The 16586-nt window shown below is 41.2% G+C and overlaps 1 protein-coding gene across 4 annotated transcripts in view; it reads left to right on the forward strand.

Moving 5' to 3' along the window:
• The window catches only part of TBC1D8B (TBC1 domain family member 8B), a 56281-nt gene that overhangs the window by 24114 nt on the left and 15581 nt on the right, over positions 1-16586 (forward strand). For 2 of the 4 annotated variants that reach the window (XM_019540239.1, XM_019540240.1), the window contains exons 3-11: positions 292-410; positions 799-1024; positions 3076-3316; positions 5821-6028; positions 7822-8001; positions 10423-10569; positions 13810-13960; positions 15399-15613; positions 16101-16218. In XM_019540239.1, the coding sequence (XP_019395784.1) occupies positions 292-410; positions 799-1024; positions 3076-3316; positions 5821-6028; positions 7822-8001; positions 10423-10569; positions 13810-13960; positions 15399-15613; positions 16101-16218 (1605 nt within the window). The remainder of the gene's footprint in view (positions 1-291; positions 411-798; positions 1025-3075; positions 3317-5820; positions 6029-7821; positions 8002-10422; positions 10570-13809; positions 13961-15398; positions 15614-16100; positions 16219-16586) is intronic. The other 2 variants (XM_019540241.1, XM_019540242.1) reach the window with 1 other exon arrangement.

Here is a 16586-nt window from a genome sequence, read left to right on the forward strand (position 1 = left end):
GGAATACTTATTCTGTGGACCATGAGGGGGAGTGAAGATGTGAAACGGGAACCGGCCTGTTTGCTACTGACAACTTCTGGGCACGTGTGAAAACAGAACTCTAGGTTTTGGGGGGAATTTTTATTGGTGGAAACTTAGAAGTTTGTACACTTCAGTCCTACTGCATTAGAAGGTAGCACTTCTAGACTTCAGCACTGGCATTCTGCCCAAGTTCCTTGCGGACCAGGGTCTTGGTGTCTTTGTTTGATTAATTTTATATCGTAAGTCCTATAAACTTGTTCTTTCCATCAGGAGCCAGCAGAGAAGAAATAACAGAACACTGGGACTGGTTGGAGCACAATGTTATGAAGACTTTGTCTGTATTTGATTCAAATGAAGATATTACTAGCTTTGTACAGGGAAAAATCCGAGTAAGTAGCATGCAGGCTGCATAGCTAATACAGTTAACTTTTTCTGTCTTGCTCTTCAGAAGCATATTGGAAACACCCCCTTTCTAGGGCAAGGGGGACAGCACTGTCAGCCTAATGCTTTTCAACAGATTATACATTTGAGTTAAATAGGAGCAGTCGGGTGGGATGAAACTATTCTACCCTATTTTAAAATGCGAAGAGAAATTCTTTTGCTGCTGGTAAATAAAATATCCTTTTGCCTTAAGTAACTGTTTAAAATTGATGAAAAATAGAGTATCCCACTCCTCCCCCTTAGCTTTTACATAAGATCTTTAATTACATAGCCCAGCTGGACAGACATTTCTTTTTGATCAGCTGATTTTTTTTGCTTGTTTTATTTTACTTCTAGGGCTTGATTGCTGAAGAGGGGAAGGGTTCGTTCATAAAAGAAGATGATCCTGAGAAATTCCGGGAAGCTCTTCTGAAATTTGAAAAGTGTTTTGGATTGCCAGAGCAGGAGAAGTTGGTGACCTATTACTCATGCAGTTACTGGAGAGGTCGAGTGCCCTGTCAGGGGTGGCTTTATCTCAGTACCAACTTCCTTAGCTTTTATTCCTTTTTGTTGGGAGCAGAAAGTAAGTCAGCCCCAATGACTTATCAGCATTTTGTTTACCATTCTTCAGATATGAACCAATTTCAAATTCAGCCTTTAGAGATTAAATGTTGATATATTTCTTCACATATTGCATAATGTGAGAATTGAGGTTCAAAACCAGGGCCTTTTTTCTGCTCTTTTTTATGCATATATTTGCATATATAACCCTCTAGTCAGTTTGTGTTGCATATCTTTGTCTCCACTTCACAGAAAATGTAGGTCTGTTATAATTCTCTGCTGCAGAGCATGCATTTTTAGCTCAAGCTGTACAAGTTCATTAATTCAGTCCATGAGACTTGTGATTTAGTTCCTCTCTTGCATGTAGACTTAAAAATAGCTTCCCAAAAAGACATTGTACAATGGTGATATTTATGCATAACTCTAGTGAGTAAATTCACGTTGCTCCAGCAAATGTATTGAGTTCAGTGAATAATAAATATGCAACATTCCAACTCAAAAATGGGAAGAAAGTTGCATAGCCTTATAAACGGATAAATGTAATGAAAATATACATGTATTTCACCGTTGCTAACAGGAGGCATTAAGGTGTACCAGAGAGATACCAAGCCTGTTAGATATAAATGGTGGGCTTGCTTGATGAAGTCTTACTTCAGCTTTTTCCTGCCACTGGCCGGGGTTTGGACTCGATGATCCTTTGACGTTCCTTCCGACCCTAGCATCTATGAATCTAAGTGCGCGTTAAAACAAAGCAGCTGTGTGACACAATTTGGCAATTTTGCAGTTTCAGTTGAACAAAGATTGGAGAGCCTAATTTAGGATTTGCTTGTATGGTGCTCTTTGATGTTTTTCTCTCCATAAAATTCTAGCTTGGCAAATTTCCTTTAGAGCGTCTTAAAAGATAATCTCTGGCTTTGTATTAGCAGCAGCAATAGTTTTAGTAGTCTGTTTGGTTTTGCAAGTGGTAATTGCAAGGAACCAAACAGCCTCAGTTCCCGCTGAAGTCGATAGCAGTTGCTTGTATTCAGCACTTGGAAGGCAGTGGACAGTACCTTTCAGGACTGGGCAAGAAAACAGCGTCATCAAATACTTAGAGCTAGATTGAGATATCCTTCTCTGTCTTCTGCTTAATTATGGGCTGGCACCTTTATAGACTAAAATGGCTAACATTCATTGAGAGAGGCATGATCTTTCAGAGGTCTACTTTGTCAGTTGCTATGGCAGCAGTCCATTCGTGGCATCTGATGAAGCAGGCTGTAGCTACAAATGCTCGTGCCTCATCATCTGGACGTACGAAAGAACTTCTTCACTGTCCGAGCCCCCGAGGGTTGGAATAGATTGCTGCCGGAGGCAGTTCAAGCACCCACTTTGAACGCCTTCAAGACACATTTGGATGCTTATCTTGCTGGGATCCTATGATCCCTGCTGACTTCCTGCCCCTGGGGCAGGGGACTGGACTCTGATCCCCTGGTGAACCTTCCAGCCCAAATGTCTATGAAATCTGTAATGTGCCACTCTGCCCTGCTTCTGCTGTAGGGATGGATTATTACCCTTATATGTGGCAGTAGTATTTAACCAGAGCAAGTAGTCCCACTGAACCCAGTGAAATACTTGTGGAGGATGGTACTGTTCAGCATGAGGAGGAGGTATTTGTAATCTGGCCCTTACAAACTGCATATTTAATTTTCTTGTGGTATGTAGAACATGTTTTGCATTAAGTGAAAAGAACAATTGCAAGCCATGCAAGTATTTTAGTGCAGGAAGCTACTGTTATTGGGCCTGTCTGTTAAAAAGTAAGCAAGAAAACTGACCTGGATCAAAACAATTTTCTCTTTTTCAGCAAAAAACCCACGTTTTTGTCCGAAATGAGAACTACAGTGAAGGTTGTTCTATGGCTTGCTGCAGTGCTTTTAGCCATGATTAAACTGCCTGATGAACAGCGATTTTTATTGCTCTGTTTCATTACACTTCATTATTGCTGCTGACCATGTATATGTTCCCTTAAACTCAGGGAAGATGTGTCGTAGGCTATAATGATAAATTATGTACACTGTTTATAAACCTGTTTTTCAGTAAAGCTCATCATCTCCTGGGATGAAATCTCGAGACTTGAAAAGACCTCCAACGTGATCCTGACGGAGAGCATTCATGTGTGCTCCCATGGGGAGGATCACTACTTTTCCATGTTTTTGCACATTAATGAGACGTTCCTGCTCATGGAGCAGCTGGCAAACTACACCGTAAGGAGACTTTTTGACAAGGAGACTTTTGAAAGTGACCAAATCCTCCACGATCCCCTGCAAATCACTAAGAGGTAATTTATTTTGTAGTGCATGTAGTGCATCCTCTGTGTTCACAGTACAGTTCTAAGGTATAGGTAAGGGAGTCCCAAGGGCTTTGCAATAACAGCATTGTAGACGCTTATCTCTCTTGCTCAAGTGCCTTGTTAAACTTTAGGAATGAAATGCTGCAGGGTGCTACGATTTACTGTTATTTGGCAGAAGAAATGATATTACCACGATTGATGAGAGAGAGAAGCTTGATTTGCAAAGACTTGTCTCATGTGCCTCTGTCCTATCTGTACTGCTTCTCCATGGATAACTGAATGAACAGAAATGCTATTCAAAATACGTGGCAAAGCAGGAATTAAGTAGACTTTTACTTCTTGCTTATTTAATCTGTAAGTGCAGGGATCTCCTTCCTTAAGATGGACCTGAACACAATGTGTTGTTTACCCAGAAAGAAGTATCCATGTGAATAAGGGAGCTGATTGTCTTCACTATGATTTGTGGAGGAGAAATGTCTTGTGCTAGTCTTCATTCTCTTGCATTGCATCCCAATATAGGATTAACTAGATCAGTGGGGGCTATTCTTCCTGACAGACATGCCACAAATTAGCCCTGCACCCTCCCCCAGTGCTGCTCCACTTCCCTTCTCCCTGATCTGTGGCTCTGCTTTCTGCTTCTTGCTCTATCTGCTGCTGTGCAACATGTCCCCTCCTCCATCTGCCACGTGTCACACACACAGGCTGCCTGTGCCACCTGTGGCACTCATACTGCTGGTTTACCACCCCTGAGCTAGACAGAGCCAAATTTTGGTATCCTAAGCAAGTATAAATTTAGATTGTCTGCACTAAACTGGTGGAGCTTTTCAGATCTGTGTAAGTGGTATTGAACGCGAAGTCTGGCCCAGTGGGTATATTATTACAAATAACCATGGGCCTGTTTTTAATTTTTTAGAAGCCCTTCTACTGGAGAGGCCCTGAAATAACAATTTTGTATGATTAAACTTAATTTTTTTCTGAGGGCATCTTAATGAGCATCTTGTGTATCATTAAAGCTAATCAGTTGGTTTCCAGTCTGGGTTTATAAAATCCTTCCATGTTTTGCAAACCAGAAATGGTTGTAATGGAAGAGTTTATTATTTTTTTACAAAGAAATAGAAGAGATTTAGAACAGAAAAAATACAGAATTATTTAGTATTTTCATTTTACTAAAGCTGCTAAACTCCTTGATTTGTTTCCTCTGAGAAGACTGCTTAATATTTCTGATCTTTTATTGTTTTCTTCTTTGCCATAAAGAGAGATCATCGTTGGTTTTATATCCCCACATCTACCATGTAAGCATCTCAGGAGGGGTTACTTACTCTAGATAAGAATTATATTAAAGGACCTGAAATATTTTCTGAAAAAGATTGCAATGAAGTGAATTTTTTTAAAAGTGCGGTTTTAGCAGGAAGTAGGCATAGGAAATCAGATTCCCTCATGTCACTGAAACGAAGACTATTGGCAAAGGAGGGAAAAGGAAACCATTTTTTTAACGTGTTGATTGGATGGCAAATGGAATATGATTGGCAAAGGGTGATTTAAAATCAGCAGTGCCCTGGGGCCTGGTTTTCCTTACTCTTTAATTGTTTTGGGGAATATGGGAGTTTCAGATATAAAATATGCCATGGTGAAAAGTGTGTTTCCCCAGGTCGTTACATGATTGCTAGGTATCCTGCCTTGTCAACTCTCATTTCCATTTTGCTGCTTTAGATAGCAGTCCAGGAGTTCCATAAATCTGTTAGCTTAATATTTTTTCTTCACTTAATTTAATTTGATCAGCCCCTAGCTATAGCCCCTGACACCCTTAATAACTCTCCCTCTGTAGGTGTTTATTACACCAACGATTGCACTTGTTCTAGGTGTGTATTTTGTAGGTACTTGACATCTTGGTTTGGTGGCGGTGCTGGAGTTGGATGTTGCACTCCTGCTAGCACTGTTTCTGGCGGCATTTGTGTGAATAATAATCCTGTGGCAGATGCTTCTAACACGCTGTGTTTCTAGTTCCTTAACCCTCTGGCAAGCCAAAACATGTTTAAGCTTTATTGTGAGGCATCAGAAATCAGAGCATATTTGGGTTTTTAGAAGACATTTCCCCCGCTATCTGATTTAGTGCCCGTTTCTGCAAAAAAAAACATTTCTGCCCATTTACTGCCTGTAAAGCATTCTGAGCTCTGCAGTTAGGCACCTATTTTGAATGAAATGTGTACTTAAGTGCTTTGTTGAACAGGGATGGATTTAAGCATATGCTTAAATACTTGCTTAAGTGTGAATTCAAGGGCCTGATTTTGCAGTGTGCTAACCACTCTGGGCTCTTTGGGAAATGAGGGTGTTCAGACCTTTATTTAGTACCACTCTGGACTACAAGTGTTAGAAAATATGCCATTTAACTTTTGTACAGTAGTCCGTTCCCAAGGCAGTTCAGCTTTAAACGTAAAGTGATATAAGAATTAATTACAACTTTGAATCTCTTGTTCCCTTTCATCCTGTTTTAGAGGTCTGGAGAGCCGAGCCCACAGCGAGCAGTTCAGTGCGTTCTTTAGGCTACCCAAAGAAGAGACCTTGCAGGAAGTGCATGAATGCTTCTTATGGGTTCCATTCTGCCATTTCAGCGCCCTGGGGAAAATGTGCATTTCAGAGAACTACATCTGCTTTGCCAGCCAAGATGGCAACCTGTGCAGTGTGATCATTCCTCTAAGAGAGGTAGTGCAAATTGTGGTCAGAGCCAGTTATTCTACACAAATTAGAAGTCTTTCAGTGTAACATAGCCATAGCCATTGACTTTTCTCTTGGTCAAGCATCTCATTAGGAAGTAGATGCAATATGTGTTTGTTTTCATTTGTATAGTTACATTCCTGCCAATATCAGCTGTGCTTAAACTAAACCTGCTGTACACAAAACCCCTTCACATTTCTGTCCCAGGACTTCTGACACATTCTCTCTGCTTTTTAGTTGAGCAGGGGATCACCAATATCTTATCTTGCAAGAGTCTCCCTGTTCATACTTTAATCAGAGTGTCTTCCTTTAAAATGTAAGATGAGTCAAAAGTAGAGTGTGGGAGGTAGGTCCTGCTGTCTATCCCCTTTAGTTTGCCAGCATAAATCTGATCGGTGCCACTTGTTCAGAGGATTATATAGAAGGAGGCTAGTGAATAAATACCTGGCTACCATTAGAAACCTCCCTGGACAGGTAAGGACTGTAAGGTGATAGAGATGATTACATTATGCATTGGCTGTGATTGCCTTATGATAAAACGTATTTGTTTTATCATAAGGCAAAGTAGTAGTAACGGAGTAGTGCATAGAAAAACTCTCCTATCTCTGCCTATGCTGCATATATTTGGTAGATTGGCACATTTTGGTCACCCTAGCGCTGACCACCTTGCACCAGTATCAAATACACTTTTTAAAATATCTGTCCTTGGAAATTATAAAGATGTTGGCACACATCTTGTGATGCTCATACTTGCTTCCTCATGTGCATATACAGTATATGGGATACTAGGTGGGTTGGGGCAGACCTTCCTTTGGTGTGTATTGTTATTCTAAGTAACGGAGCTAAGACGACTGATACCATTGAGGTTTGCCCTGTTGCCTGCTGGATGTTGTCAGAGCATGGTCTAAAGGCCATGATATATCCCGATGCAAGCCAACTTCTAGTGCAGCTCAACGGACTTCAGTGGGCTGGAACGGGTATAAGTGCGGCATACCTTGTTTAGGTATTGTAGTTCATGTGATTTGGTTTTGGTAGTACTGAGAAGAGCAGGGACTCTTACCAACTGTAACTTCAGAGCCTAACATTTAGAGTTATAGCATCAGGTTTTGCTTTTTCAGGTTTTTAGGCCCTTAACATTGTTTTATATCATTGCAGAGTTGCTTCATTTTTGTTGGTAGTCTTTATTCTTCCCTTGCAGTGGTATTAAACACTCAGCAGCAGGAGTCAGCCTAGTGATTAACAGTTGTCCTGCTGATATGTTATTCCCCAAAAGCACTCCATTATTAAAATGTATTAATGGTGGTAACCCATAACCATTCTGACATGTCAGTTAAGATCTGCTCCAGCTGTTGCTTGCTGTGACAGATGTCTTTAGCAGGGTATTCTCAGTGGAGGGCCTTTCCTGTCTGACCTGTTTCACTTGATTATTGTGAATTCAAATCACGGTGTTAGATGCACCAGTCTCAGCAGTCACAGGGGACTAGATATTCAGGTGTGCTCAGCATTCAATGTGCTCATCTCTTTGAAAGTCTTCTCCCCAGTAATGAATGGTTTTTATGATGGGGGTTAACTTATCTTGTGCCTCATGATAATGGGCTTAAATATTCCCACAGTATTAATTCTGCTTGGGTAGTGTCTAATTTTATCCGTATTGTCATTGGTGATAGTGAGGGGGAGGGCTTTCTTAATTATGTGCTCTTGTTATTTTCTGTTCTCAACTCAAGCTGACAAAATGAGGTAAAAGGATGGGACAACTGATTTGTGTGTTCTTGTCTCCTTAGGTTGTAGGTGTGGATAAAGCTGATCCAGCTAGCAGAGGAGTCAGCATTAGCATCAAAGGAAAAAGAGCTTTTCGTTTCACGGATGTTAAAGACTTTGAGCAACTGGTGGCAAAGCTCAGGCTCAAATGTGGTGCGACGTCAAGTCCACAGCACACCACAAATCCAGAGGTGACAGCACAAGTAATACTAATTTCTTAACAACTGCTTAATGGGAGGGTGCTGAAATAAGCACAGTGTCTAGTAAGAAGCTAACTGTCTTAGTTTGTGTTCTGTGTTGCCACCATAAAGCATCTGGATTTTAACGGGACATGGGACTGGATATAAATTCAGGGGCGCAGCAGTTTCAGTCCTCAAGATGTCTGATACCTGGATTTTGTAAGCAGTCACATTTAAAAAAAAATAACAATGAAAAAGAATGTTAAACCCATTTTCCACTACTTAAAAACAAAAGCCAGCAGCCAGGGTAAAATTGATCCTGTGCAGTCAGTGGAGCTGGATCAGTTTATCCCAGTTGAGGGCTTAGGCTCCCTGTCATACTGTGCATTTTCTCCTATTAGACATGGCCAAATCTGTACAAGCTGTATTTCATAGTTTCATATTTGGTAGGGTGGGAAGGGACCTGCGCAGATCATCAAGTCCGACCCCCGGTCTGTGGGATCCAGAAGATAACCCTCAAACCATCTGAAACCAGCACTTTTTAATGTAGTCTTTGGCATGCTTTCCTCATACTTTTCATTCATTTTAGGCCCCTGCTTTGATTGGAATTTTACTTTGACATTCAGTGAAGGAGCTAACAAAAAACCCTTCATTTACAATGGCCTGATCAGTCAGGTTCCAGGTACAGAACAGTTTGCTAGGCTTTAACTCTCTTGGCATGCACAGTTTGGGAGCTACATGACTTTCCTGTAGGATAACTCTACCCTTGCTTAACCTAATGCTGTACTGGGGAGGGCTACGTGGGGGTAAATACTAGGTATCTCTGCTTGCTCCAGCAAGCATTAAGAACAGACAGTCTCAAACTCTAGGAAATCTTTATACACTGAGCAAATCGAGGGCAAGTCCTGTCACTGAAGAGTACAGTATCCAGGGACTGGCATCTTAGCTATGCAGGAACATTGTTCCATTTTATTTTCTAATATGTTTCTTGGCAATCATCAGCACAGGGGATGTTGGCTCTCAGAGAGGTATTCTGCCAAGAGCAGGGACATGGGCAGAGTTGAGCAGACAGCTGCAGTTAACCCGTAGGTAACATATAGGTTTTTTTCTAAGCCTAATACTTGATGGTATGGCAGCTGTATATAGTGAAGTACTTATGAAACAAAGAACCTTCGACTCAGTACAGATGGCCCTTCTTGTTGCTGTGCACAGCTCAGAACCATTTAGAGGAATAACAGCTGAAAAATCATAAGTGGTTGGAATTGCCTCCAAAATGGGATCTGAAACGGTGCAGTTTATCTGCTGGCTCAGCATGGAAAAATAGCTTGTTGTCAAAGCCTCTTCCTGGAGTTCTGTTCTTAAAGGTTAAAAATTAAGGTGAGCAATGAAAAAACCCAAGCTGGTTGAATAACAACAGCAATGATGTATAGCAGGGGTTGTCAACCGGAGGTACACATACCCCTCAGGATACTCAGACAGGTTGTAGGGGGTACGTATGGGTGGGCAGGCGGGCCAGGCGGAGCACACCCTGGGGCGTGGTGGCAGCATCTCCCCTGGCGCCTTCCCATACTTTGCTTCTTACCTGGGGGAGGGGGAGGGATGCCCCAGGCGCCGCCATCCCCACGCAGCACACCACGGCCAGCCACCAGATAAACCGCTCTCACAGCTCTGCCCCTTAAAAACCAGAGAAAAATATAAAGGGGTACATGAGCTGAAACTTTGAGACAGAAGGGGTATACCTGTTAAAAAAGGTTGAAAATCCCTGATCTATAGGAGGGAGCAGCCACTTCTGTGGGATCTTGGTACTGAGGTTTGGCTTTCTCATGAACTTTTGGCTTTTTGATTGGCCACATGTGCTCTTCCATAGTTCTTTATAATTCATCATCTTTCCACTTAAGGTGCAGAAGATGAATATCTTTTGCATGCATGCTGAAAGGAACTTGCTGAATGGCAGTGGTGCTGAGCTCATTACATTTTGGCTTATTTTATTAAAATGCTATCAGAAATATTGGGCTGATGAAAAATATACAATGCATTTAACAGCCGGTTTTAATATATGGTAGCTCATGTCCGTGTCTCTCTTTCTGTTGAAGTCAATGGGAGTCTCTTGTTTGTCTTCAGTGGCTTTTGATCTTGTCCACGTATCTTGTATAGCTCTTGGTCCCACAAGGGTTTGTCATGAAAAAATAGGCATAAAAACTTGCTGCATCACGTGGTCTTTTTGAGTGCTACCCCTTAAATTCAGCAGGGAAGGGATTATTTGTAATTTTCTGTAGGAGACTTTTAGCATGTCCTTGAATCCTGTATAATTATTGCGTTATAATAATGTGTCTGATGTCTGTTGGTTCTTAAAATGTGCACAAGTAGTGATATTTTGATAGTATCTCTTATCAGTGCTGCTTTTTGATGACTTCTGGCTGTTGGGGTTTAATGTATTCTCTGTAGGTTGCCAGTAGTCCTGACCCTGATAACTTGGTGGATTATTATGAGGGACGGTCAATGGGGCAAAAAGACAGCAGCAAGACTGTCAGCACGGAAGCCCTTATGACTGTTTTCCATCCTCAGGATGCCGAGAACCTCGACTCTAAAATGGTAAGGAAGCGGGCAACTTTCTGTTTCTAATTTGAAAAGGACTAAATTGAAGTGGAAACTTTTATTTCAGTTAAAACTTGATTTCCTCCCCACCCCTATTGCTTGGGCAATTTTCTCTCCTCTGCCTACTCTGCTTCTGTACTCTTTATTATATTTCCAAAGGGGTTTGTATATCACATTATTCAGTTTCTGCTTATCTTGTTTAATAAGCATACACCTTATCCTTCCTTAGCGATATCATCCAGCTCTTCTGCCTCCTGCAGGCAGGAGCTGCCATTATTGTTGTTATTGTCATGTAAATAGTATAGTATTTTGTAGCACTGAGCATGTGCTTAAAATCGCATCCATTTGAATTGCCAGGACTTAACTACAGGAAATGGTTTGGGAACAAATAAAATGCAATCCAGAGATCAGTTTAATTTGTTCCCCCTCACTTCATTCCCTATGCACATCTTAGTAACAACATTATGATTTGGAGAAAATACTTACTTTATTAATGATAAAAATGGATCTATGCCTTATTTTTGCTATTTAATGTATGAGGAAGGCTTGGAAAATGTATTTAAAAAATTCTATTTACTTTTTACATTAGAAACCCAGTTCATGGAAACTTGTGAGCATGTCTACATGAAACAGGACTATGCTTAGGGGTTGCTGAAAAATGTACGCTGGAGCTGCTTTTGGCTTGCAGGGTGCGTGGTGTCGGAGCAAGTGGTCAGAGCCTGTTTTCATGATGGCATTCCCAAGTGCTGTTCAACACTGGGACATGGCCTACAGGTACTAAAGAGCTTGTGGGTTTGGGACCAGAATTAGTCAAAACGTAGAATTTCTGTTCTATGAGAAATTCCTGTATTCCAGAGAAGTTTTTCATTCTGGTTTGGAAGAGCAATTGGAACTTCTGAACTGTTTCATTCTGTAACTTTTAATTGTGTTTCTATTTATCGTGTCATTTTGGCCCAGCTCCCCTTTCTTCCCATTCTCAACACACACGTAAGCCTAATAGAGCCCACTGTCTGTATTCCCTGGGCTGCCAAAATTCCAGGAGTCTTGATTATGGGAAGACGCCAGTGCAGAGGAGAGACCCAGAAACATTGAGAGCCCCAGTTCCAGTTGGTTCTTCTGGAGATGCCCAGGTCCTGATTGCATGGCAAGGAACCTCATAACCCTGAGATCCTGATGTCTGGGGCTTCCCAGGGCTTCCTTGCTCCCCCTTATAGAGTGAACATCCCTGCAATGTTAAAAAGGACAAAATGGAGTAACAGTGCACATGCTGTTCCCAAGTTGTAGCAATAGTGATGGTAATCATTAATTGCCCTGCCTGTAAGATCACGGAAAGCTGAACTGCATTTTACCCGCATAATGAAGTTCATTGTAGCATGCAAGTCTTGTACCTTGCAAAGAGCTATATTCACCACTTCTCTCTCCTTACTCAGACAATATACTCATCACTTCAGTTTTGCTTAAGTAAGGAACTGACTCACCAGCTCTTAATCATGCAAGGAGGCTTTCCTCTTTTGGCTAGCCTCACTGAGGTCATGGACCTTTCAGGAGAAATCCATTTTTGAGCTTTAGCAGAAATGGACTAGTTTACTATATTCTCTTCAATTTCATGTCAGATAAATATATGAAGTGCTCTGGATTCCATACGGACTTATGCATTTTGAGTCCTCAGTGCTGGTCTTAAACAAGGCCAGATTTCCTGCTTCAGATTGTTCTAGTTATTGATTCACCTTTAGTTCTGTTTGTTTGGAGTTGCTCTGAGAACAGCTTGATGCTGCAGAAAGCTTAATGGGAAGTAGACCAGGGGCAGAAAAGACTGAGAGCCTGGAGCACCTACGGGATACTTCCCAGTTCCCTGGTCCACTGTGTCCTGGATCTGGCCACTGAAGTGGAGCAACATGGGGTGAGAGAGGAGGCAAAAAACAGAATAACCTGTTTTGTCATCTGTGTTCCCATAGCCGAGGGAAGTAGGCTGATTGCTGAGGTGAGCAAGAAGCATTTTGTGGGCACGTAAAGAGGAAGCATATAAGCTCAATGTAATTAAGCAAGCGAGATGTCTCATTGACTCTGAAACTCTTCACTTTTTTTTTTTTCTAATTACATTGATGTATCAGGGCCATAACACTGCTTTCACACTGTCTCTTTACTCAGGCCTTTGAAGTTGGCCCCTGTGAGCAGTCTGCCTCATGTGCCTTCTTCGTTTTCTTCTTCCCTATCTTTTTCTGTGTTAATTCCTTTTCTACCTTGCTCTTTTCCTTCTCTATTTCCCCCTTTCCCCTTTATCTTTTGCCCTTGGAGTGGCCCATCTCATTCCAGCATGTTGCTTCACCCAGAAGATTTTTTTTTTTTTCTATTTTTGACCATCTCTAGCAAAATATGAGGATGTTTAAAAATTGGCTGATGTTATAGGGACTTTCCACACACCCCCATGCAATGAAAAGCAGCCACAGAGTTCCACAGGAGAAGTTGAAGTTACCGGATAATAGGCATGGCTGCTCTGCATTGAGTACTGACTTTGTCTCATCACCCATGTCCATACTAGCAATATGTTGTGGTGAAAGCTGTTACTTTTCTTGCAGGCTTTTGCAAAGCCTGGCTGACCACAGTGACATTTAGGTCCCTCAGCAAACTTTCTTCTGCCCCACTGAAGTCTTTTGACTGTCAGTCTCTCCGCACAGCACAGCTTTCCCAGAGGACAAATCTCTGGGGTGCTTTGCAGCCAAAAGGGCCCCAAGGACAGTCATTCAAGTAAGAGCTGTTGATGCGAGGAAGACATTAATGAATAACTGGAAGATTTGTATCCTACTAAGAAATGAGTTGCTTGGATCACTTCCTCTCTCTCTCTTAGTTTTGGTTGCATTTTATTGGCAAAAAAATGCCAACTTTATCACATTTGCTTAGCTTTACTGACAATCTCCTGTATGGAGGAGACTGAAATATATTTAGCCATGAATAAACATGGAGGAATTTGTCTCATTCCCATTGTATTAGATGGGATATTGAAAATAAGTAATCAGTTTGCTTATAGTTTCCTTACTTAATTTGACCTACCGTATAGAGAATCAGTTCTGCTCTTACCTACTCCAGTGCAAGTCCAGAGTAACAGTACTGACATAGGTCTTGTTATTCCCATTTATGTTGGCGTAACCAAGAGTAACATTTGCTCCTCTCCTTTCAGCATACGGACTGACTTCCAGACCGACTGACTTGCTAACTGGACTTTTATTTTTGCTTTGATAGTTAAAAGAAAAAATGAAAGAGCAATCCTGGAATATCCTCTTCGTAGAATGTGGCCGTGGTGTTAGCATGTTTCGGACAAGGAAGACTCGTGACCTAGTAGTACGAGGGATCCCAGAGACGTTAAGAGGAGAGCTGTGGCTTCTCTTTTCAGGTACTGAATAGTAGTGAATTTTAGGGATGGGAACGTTTTAGTTAGCGACCAAAGATACTGTGTCAAAACTGCTGTTTTCTGCTGCAGCAAAGTCTTGACTTTCTGAAGAAAGAAGCATTAAAGCAGTCAGGTAAGGATCTTACAGTCTTGAATTGAAACAAGCCCAAGCCTCTAGTCTTGACTATTAAAAGATTAATTTGCTGACTCCAACAGCTTCTTAAAACTGTACTGGTACAATTATGCTCGTTTCATTGGTAGGTTGCCTGCAATGCCCTAAAGTTTCAAGGGACAGCATTAGATTAACCCTGTTCTGACTTCATTTTAAACCCTTGTCATGGAACTTTGTTCCCTAGTTCAATTTAAACAGCTTTTGGTAGGGATGGCAGCTTCATAAACCAGTGGCTTCTCTAGTAGAGAGTTTTAGTTGGATTTTGACTAACTTTTTGACAATGCTACTTAAATCACAGATTCATCGTTATAAACATATAACGGGTTTTACTTACAGTTCTTCTAAAGACATTTGCATGTGGAAATGACAGAAGTGCTTTCATGGCCTTTATCACAGTAGTACAATATCTTTATCTCCTTTGACAAGCAGTTAGTTCAGGTGAATTCCATTCTGTTCATGAGGCAGGGAAGTACTATCATCATCTGCGTTTTGCAGCAAAAGTACTGATGTGCAGAGTAAGGCACTGTGCACTTACAGCTCCCATTAACTACAATGCTTGTGGAAACTGCCCCAAGGACATGCTGGTGGTTGCACTGGAAGTCTGTGGCTGTCTTCTCCACTCCCATCCCTCCCCATACCAGTGGTGATTTGTGTAGTTCTTCCAGAGGTTTAGTATACCATAACAATTACTTTTAAATTTATCCAGCCAGTATACCATGTGATAGCTCTTGCCGAGAGTTTATAAACACAACAGCCATATAATTGTTAGCTTTTCTTCAACGTCTGGGCATTTATGCCACACATCAGCTTGGTGTTTGAGCATGTTTAGCATGTAATGATACAGAAAGCTTAGATTGTTCCCACTGAGAAACACAGGTACTTTCAGAAAAGTGCATAGATCAGAAATGGTTTGACCAGCTTTAAGGAGGAAGAAAAAATTGCCTTTCCAGAACAGACGTGCACAGTTACAGATAGAAAAAGGTTTGGTTTTTTTTTTATGGAAGGGAAGAGAAATGAGGTATGTAATACAAAGGAAGGTACCATGTTAATTATGTTGACTACTGTTTCCGCTTTACAATTCAGTGTTAGGCCAGTATGGGGCCCATCGATTTCAATAATGCCACTCTTGTGTAATACTGAGATAATGTCCTAGAGAATCATGATATTGTTGTAGTTTAATAGCTACTTGAACTTGTGTATGTTTTGGAAAGAACTGATGTGGTACTCGACTATTGTCATCTTACGTTGTGCAATAAAACATGTTGGCAGGTGCTGTTAATGACATGGCTACCAACCCTGGTTATTACACCGAGGTGGTGGAAATGTCCATTGGGACAAGCAGCTTAGCTACTGATGAAATTGAGCGAGACTTGCGTCGTTCCCTGCCTGAGCACCCAGCATTTCAGAGTGACACTGGCATTTCTGCACTCCGGAGAGTTCTCACAGCCTATGCATACAGAAATCCCAAGATTGGGTACTGTCAGGTGGGACTGCCCTGAGATTGCACATGTTGGTCATCTAACCATTACTTACATTAATGCATGATAACCATTATTATAGCAATGCCATATAAAATATATCACACTTCCGTAGATTCATCAGTTTACTTCTGGCTTAACCGCCAAGCTATCAGATGATACTGATTTTTGTGCTGTACTTGTTTGGCAGTAGAGACTGCTTATGACATGACTTTATCTGCTGTAATCTTTGGATATTTATGAGGCTTACATTATAGCACACTTTTGAGTGTACCGACTATAGCTTGAATGTTGTACTGTGCATTTTAACTGTATTGTCACATACGTCCACAGATAGTTAGAGTTGCTTATTTGGCCTGAACTGTGAAAACACATGATGCACAAGCTTTAAGAAATATACATAGTGTATACAACATAGAGCAAAACTCAATTGTACTGAGTGCTTCTATTGTCCGTCTTTGCTAACGCCTCCTGTCCTGCTTGAATATTACAGGCAATGAACATTTTGACATCAGTATTGTTGCTGTATGCTAAAGAGGAAGAAGCTTTCTGGCTATTGGTTGCTGTGTGTGAAAGAATGTTGCCTGATTATTTCAATCGTCGAATCATCGGTAATGTGCTATTTTCTTTTTTGTCTGCTTGAAAACATCAATGGAATGATCTTTTTAAAATGGAAATGAAACACTAGCTAATGCAGGCAGGGGGAAGTCGTTCGGTTTGGTTGGGGTAGTTTAGGAAGCAAAGCTGAACATCAAGAATATCCCAAAGCCCTTCTTTTGGAGTGAAAGCAGCATTTTATTCTTGTGTTATTATGGTAGAGAGACTATTCAGGAAACCCAATCATGTAGAAAACTTCAGTTATATGCTGGACTTATATGAAGACAATTATGTGAAAATCTAGCCGGTTTGAAAACGAAAGTTTTAAAAAAGCTCTATGTTCTCCTGCTGGGTCCCCTTGCTAATTGTGTGTGTGTGGGGG

This window comes from Crocodylus porosus, unplaced genomic scaffold (genome assembly GCF_001723895.1).
Source record: "Crocodylus porosus isolate Cpor-Errol unplaced genomic scaffold, CroPor_comp1, whole genome shotgun sequence".
Classification (NCBI taxonomy): domain Eukaryota; kingdom Metazoa; phylum Chordata; order Crocodylia; family Crocodylidae; genus Crocodylus; species Crocodylus porosus.